This window comes from Protomyctophum parallelum (genome assembly GCF_964188405.1).
Source record: "Protomyctophum parallelum genome assembly, chromosome: 9".
NCBI classification, from domain to species: Eukaryota; Metazoa; Chordata; class Actinopteri; order Myctophiformes; family Myctophidae; genus Protomyctophum; species Protomyctophum parallelum.
In genome coordinates, this window is record NC_139706.1 from 46,931,453 (window position 1) to 46,937,452 (window position 6,000).

At 39.8% G+C, this 6,000-nt stretch overlaps 1 protein-coding gene across 1 annotated transcript in view; it reads right to left on the reverse strand.

Moving 5' to 3' along the window:
• Positions 1-4,808, reverse strand: part of vps53 (VPS53 subunit of GARP complex) — a 117,165-nt gene extending 112,357 nt beyond the window's left edge. The window contains 2 exon segments of the mRNA XM_083773989.1: positions 3,335-3,415; positions 4,682-4,808. Of these exon segments, the coding sequence (XP_083630115.1) occupies positions 3,335-3,415; positions 4,682-4,768 (168 nt within the window). The 5' untranslated portion in view covers positions 4,769-4,808.
• Between the last annotated feature and the right edge of the window lie 1,192 nt (positions 4,809-6,000).

A 6,000-nucleotide genomic window follows, 5' to 3' on the forward strand; every position in this document is an offset into this window, starting at 1 on the left:
GTTATGCTTTAGCTATTGAAAAATAGCAGATCTACAAGCTCATAGCGCGCCACCGAGTGGCGCGCTATGAGCTTGTAGGTCTGCTATTTTTGAAAAATCGAAGAACCACTGACACAGAAACATGGCTTTTTCAGAAAAATGTCGGGATGTAGAAGACATTTATAGAATCTGATCTTTCAGGTCAAAATGGGTTTCTTTGTCACCGTTTTCACCAGTATAATGGACTTAGTGTTTTATGGCCTTGCTCTCTGCTCTGTAGGAGGCCAGCCGTCTATATGATAAATTGTAAATAGTGCATTTATATAGCCGCGCCTTTATCCAAGGCGCTTTACACAGACCCACCCATTCTCATACACAGATGGGAGAGGAAACCATGCAAGGCACCAAACAGCACATCAGGAGAAATTAGGGGTTCTGGCATAAAAATTTAGGTATTCTTTTTATCGCACAGCCCCAGAAACGGCGTGCGTGCGTGCGTGCGTCCAGAGACAATAATCTCGCTTATCTGATCTGATCACTGAAAACGTCTTCTTGCGATAATTAGACTGATAATTAGCACCGATGTCTCGTGAATACTGACTCCTTTGATTATGTTACAAAAAAAGAGCGTTAAGAATCATGTATAAAGAAGATTTCAGAGCACACACCAATAGGTTTTTTAGTTTTCATGTTATCAGGTATTTTGAAAATCATGGATTTGGTTGAATTATGAACATTATTGGTGGTGTTCAGAGCGAAAAACAGATCATTACCAACACGGTTACAGAAGTCATTTGTGTTTAGCTCAGAGGATGAGGACCATAGAAGAAGACATGATTTTAAACATCTGTTCGCTCAGACTACACTAAAACAAATGTGCACTTCTGTTACAGGTATAAAGTTATGGAATTCACAAAACCAGGAGTTGAAGAGTTGCACAAGATGAGAGAACATATTACTCCAGTTTTGGCATCACTGCACTGGCTTCCAGTTGTTTTTAGGATTGATTTTAAAATTATTTTACTTGTCTATAAAGCTCTCAATGGTCTCGCACCTTCCTACCTACATGACTGCCTGCCTAAATATGTCCCAAACCGCCCCCTGAGGTCTTCCACTGCTGGCCTGCTCGCTTTGCCTAAAAAAATGGCAACTAAAAAATACGGGGAAGCAGCTTTTTGCTTCTACGGGCCAGTGCATGGAACAAACTCCCACTGTACCTTCGTCAGGCAGCCTCTGTAGACATTTTTAAAGCTCAGCTCAAGACCCACTTCTACAACATTGCTTTTAATTGATCTTTTATTAATTTTTTTGTTATTCATGTCCTCACTGTATTGCATTACTGCTTGTTTTTTAATGTCGTTGCCTTGCTTTTCTTTTATTCTCCATTGTTCTGTAAAGCACTTTGAGCTGCATTTCATGTCATGAAAGGTGCTATACAAATAAAGTTTTATTATTATTATTATGTATTATTATTAAAAAGGAAAAAATGATAAAATATGAATTGGAAGGTTGGATATAAGTGTTATTTTGTTCCCTCAGCGTTGTTGAGCTCTATGTTCTTTTTCTTTTTTTTTTTTTCTTTTTTTAAAGATATTTTTTTGCGGCTTACGCCTTTTATTGATTTTTGAAGGGACAGACAGTAGGCTGACAGGAAACGGGAGAGAGATGGGGGGATGACATGCAGTAAAGGCCGTGTCGGGTCCGGGAGTCGAACCCGCGGCACACTGCGACTGGATTACCAGTCCGGTGCCCAGACCGTTACGCTACGGCCTGGGCCCTCTATGTTCTTTTGTCTTTGTTGTTTTTCTTTCTTTTCCTTCTTTTTTATTTGATGTAACCATGGTGATATATGAAATGTATGGTTGGTAGAAGCATCAATTAGATGTTTTTTTTAATGATAGGGGCAGGTATAAATAAGATTTATCTTCTTCCTGCTCCTTTTCTTTTCTGCTATGGAATATGTAAAGAAAATAATAACAAAGTACAAAGTAAAATGAATATAATCATGTAAAACCATAACTGAAATGAAATAAATAAATATGAAATATGAAATACTGCCAGTAGACGAGGACTAGTCATTGGTTAGACATGGGTTAAGGTTAGGTTTAGGTGTGCTGCCCCGTGGGAGGTTAGGTTTAGACTAGTCATTGGTTAGACATGGGTTAAGGTTATAGTTTAGGTGTGCTGCCCCGTGGGAGGTTAGGGTTAGACTAGTCATTGGTTAGACATGGGTTAAGGTTAGGTTTAGGTGTGCTGCCCCGTGGGAGGTTAGGGTTAGACTAGTCATTGGTTAGACATGGGTTAAGGTTAGGTTTAGGTGTGCTGCCCCGTGGGAGGTTAGGGTTAGACTAGTCATTGGTTAGACATGGGTTAAGGTTAGGTTTAGGTGTGCTGCCCCGTGGGAGGTTAGGGTTAGACTAGTCATTGGTTAAGGTTAGGTTTAGGTGTGCTGCCCCGTGGGAGGTTAGGGTTAGACTAGTCATTGGTTAGACATGGGTTAAGGTTAGGTTTAGGTGTGCTGCCCCGTGGGAGGTTAGGTTTAGACTAGTCATTGGTTAGACACGGGTTAAGGTTAGGTTTAGGTGTGCTGCCCCGTGGGAGGTTAGGTTTAGACTAGTCATTGGTTAGACACGGGTTAAGGTTAGGTTTAGGTGTGCTGCCCCGTGGGAGGTTAGGTTTAGGGTGAGGGTTTGAGATAGGTTGTAGTTGTAGGACTAATGACTGGTCTAACCAATGACTAGTCTAAACTAAGTACTGTCTAAACTAAGTACTGCACCCGACCAACGAAGCACGTCCATGTTTGTTTGTTTTTGTTGTTTGTTTTAAATAATTAACTTACATTTTATATTGTAAGTGAATGAAACATTGCCCAACTGGAGTCATAAGCATCATATAGGTTTGGACATGCAAGGTAGGGATCGATTATTAATTATTTTTTAAATCAAATGATCAATGTTTATAATTTACTCAATCAATTTTGTTCAATTAATTCCCTGCGGTCCTAATAGTAATCTGAAGTAACCAGAGTCAAAGTCAAGTCAAAGTCGTACGATTTGTCACACACGTTATATACCGCAGTGAAATTTGTTCTCCGCATTCGACCCGACTCTTGGAGCGGTGAGCCACAGCCGTGCCGCGCTCGGGAATCATTTGATTACGGTAGTTGAATCATTTGATTAGTAGATTTGACCCTCCAATCCAACCCATTGATGCTGAGTGCCAAGCAGGGAAGGCACTGGGTCCCATTTTTACAGTCTTTGGTATGACCCAGCCCGGGGATCAAACCCCCGACCTCCCAGTCTCAGTTTCGGACACTCTAACCACAAGGCCACTGTCTGGCAATCTGATCTCATACCTGTTCAGTGGGGAACAGGGTGTTGATGTATTCCACAGCATTAAAATCTGCTCTGTCCAGTGGATCTTGACTGGGGAAAACCTGTAGTCCCAGAGAGAGAGAGAGAGAGAGACAGAGAGAGAGAGAGAGAGAGGAGAGAGAGAGAGAGAGAGGAGAAATCATGACAATTTTCTGAAAGATTTGAGGCACATTTTAACGATTAAAAAAAATAGCAGACCTACAATAGCAGACCTACAAGCTCGTAGCGCGCCACTCAGTAGTCAGTCTCTGTCAGAGAGAGACTAGCTGTAAGCCCTGGACCAGGGCTAGCAGACCCCTAGCCCTGGTTCAGGGCTTACAGCGAGTCTCTCTCTGACAGAGAGAGACTCGCTGTAAGCACTGGTCCAGGGCTAGCAGACCCCAAGCTGTTCTAAGCCATTGCCTTTACTTTAATACGTACGCACTAGTAAGTTACAATTGGTAAGTAGCCTATAAATACGTTTTGGCCTGTATTGTTGTATTGTAACTTTGGTCTGAATACATATTCCACCTCTGCATTAATCCCAACATCCTTGATCGATTGATTTGTTGATTGAAAACGATATTAACAGTTTGTAGAACAAGCACATGAAAAAGCACAGTTCAATATAGCTCTGGTCCATTAGAGCTATGGACCAGAGCTAAGTTCAACACAAGGTCTTCTGAGAGAATTAAAGAAAACCCCAAAGAAAGCACTATAAGGCTTGTTTCCATTGGGGTTCTCATTTTCAATTCATCAGAATATACATGTAATATCCTAGACATAATGCTAAACATACAGTACTTGTATGAATTCCTGTTCTGTTCTTTAACTAAGTGTCTATTTGTACGTCTCTAAATGTTTTGATGAATTGAACATGGTGGACCCTCTTGTAAACAAGTGTAATGCTTAATTGGGGTCGTCCACTCACAGTCTTTGTATTGAGTTTGTGCTTGAAATGTACTGTAATTCTGCAAACTGTTAATAAATAGACTTTCTGAATGTGAAGTACAGTAGCTGTACAGAATGAGCGTATAGGGTCTGAGGGAACATATTGGGGCTAAATGTGAAGCAGTTTTATATAGCCTTACACCAACAGCAGCTATTACTATAAGTGTGTCGTTTTATACGACGGGGATAATAACAACAGTTTAATGTAGTCCATTCTACAGTACTGTACAGTATAGCGTGACGTCAACAGTGTCGGTGGATTTGCAATAACATCAACTGGTCTGTCAAGTCAAGCCAATTGTTTGTTTGTTTTTAGCCAGCCTGCTAACTAACTATAACTGGCATGATAACTAAACTGAACTGTAAATAGTCCCTCAGAGAGATGTACAGTCAGATACCTGTTCAATGGCCAGCTGCACCTCTGGAGTCAGATGCAGGATAGCCTCCAGGTCCTCAGCTAGTTCCAATTCCTCCTCCTCCATCATCTTCACAACAACACGACTACTGACTCCACTGAGTGGCTCCACTTCCTGGTGAGGTGGCTTCTGGGATGGCCGGGATGGGAGATGACATGATGAAACGGTTCGTGCGCGCCACCCGATGGTTGAAATCAGTGTTGTTTTTGGCAGCAAATTTCTATTTTAGTTTTAGTCATAGTCTCTTCAAGAGTTTTCACACAGTATTGTACTTGTTTTCTTTTAATCTATTTGCAGTGGTGGAAAAAGTAGTCAAATGTTCAATATATCAATGCAGTATAAAAACTGCAACATACTACTAAATACTACATACAATTAGAAGTCCGGAATTCAACATTTACAGCTTGAGCAGTACAAAATGATTGGCTTGAAAATGTACGTAAAAGTAGGCTACTCATATTATGCAGAATATGCCCCATAATAAGTTTTCAAATACCGTATTGTGATGTGATGAATTACTGAATATAAGACTACGCTTTTTAATTATTATTATTATTGGGGACTATAGACTATTTGACATGATTCAATGTTCTTTTTCCAATGAGTGTTGAAAGATGGGGATTGTCTAATAATCAGAGTCGTATATATTCAGCACAATATGGTATATTAGTATAATAGCAGAACATTTAGCAGATCTACGAGCTCACAATTGCAATGCATTGCATTGTGATGTGTGGTAATGTAGGAGCTAACTTTGTTTATTTATTATTATTTTCTTTTTCATATCAGAAGTTGGTATAATGACAATTACGTAAAACATACATGAAATGGGCCTACAGGTTCAATCCCAAATTATGAATAAAAAGCAGATGCCACTAACTGACCAAGGTTGTGTTTAACTTTGTGCACATGGCAGACAGCATTGTTGTGCCATGTGGACCTTATGGATCAGCGAAAAATAGCAAAGTGAATGAGTAGTAGTTAGAGTGTACTTGGAGTACTTCTGTAGACTTAGATAGCATTTGACACAGACTTATAGCATGTTATGTATAGACAGCACTATAATTGCATTGTATATAGTCATAGCACGCCATAGTACATATGTATAGCATAGTAGTATATATGTATAGTTTATATGTATAGTTTCATTATATAGATATTCCACTGTTACTTTCTTAGCTTACGCATGTTTCATGATAAATGCTTTTTATGTGATGTATTCCCAAGCTTTTTTGTTCTTGCTTAATGTAAGTCGCTCTGGATTAAGAGCGTCTGCTAAATGCCTAAATTGTAAATTGTAA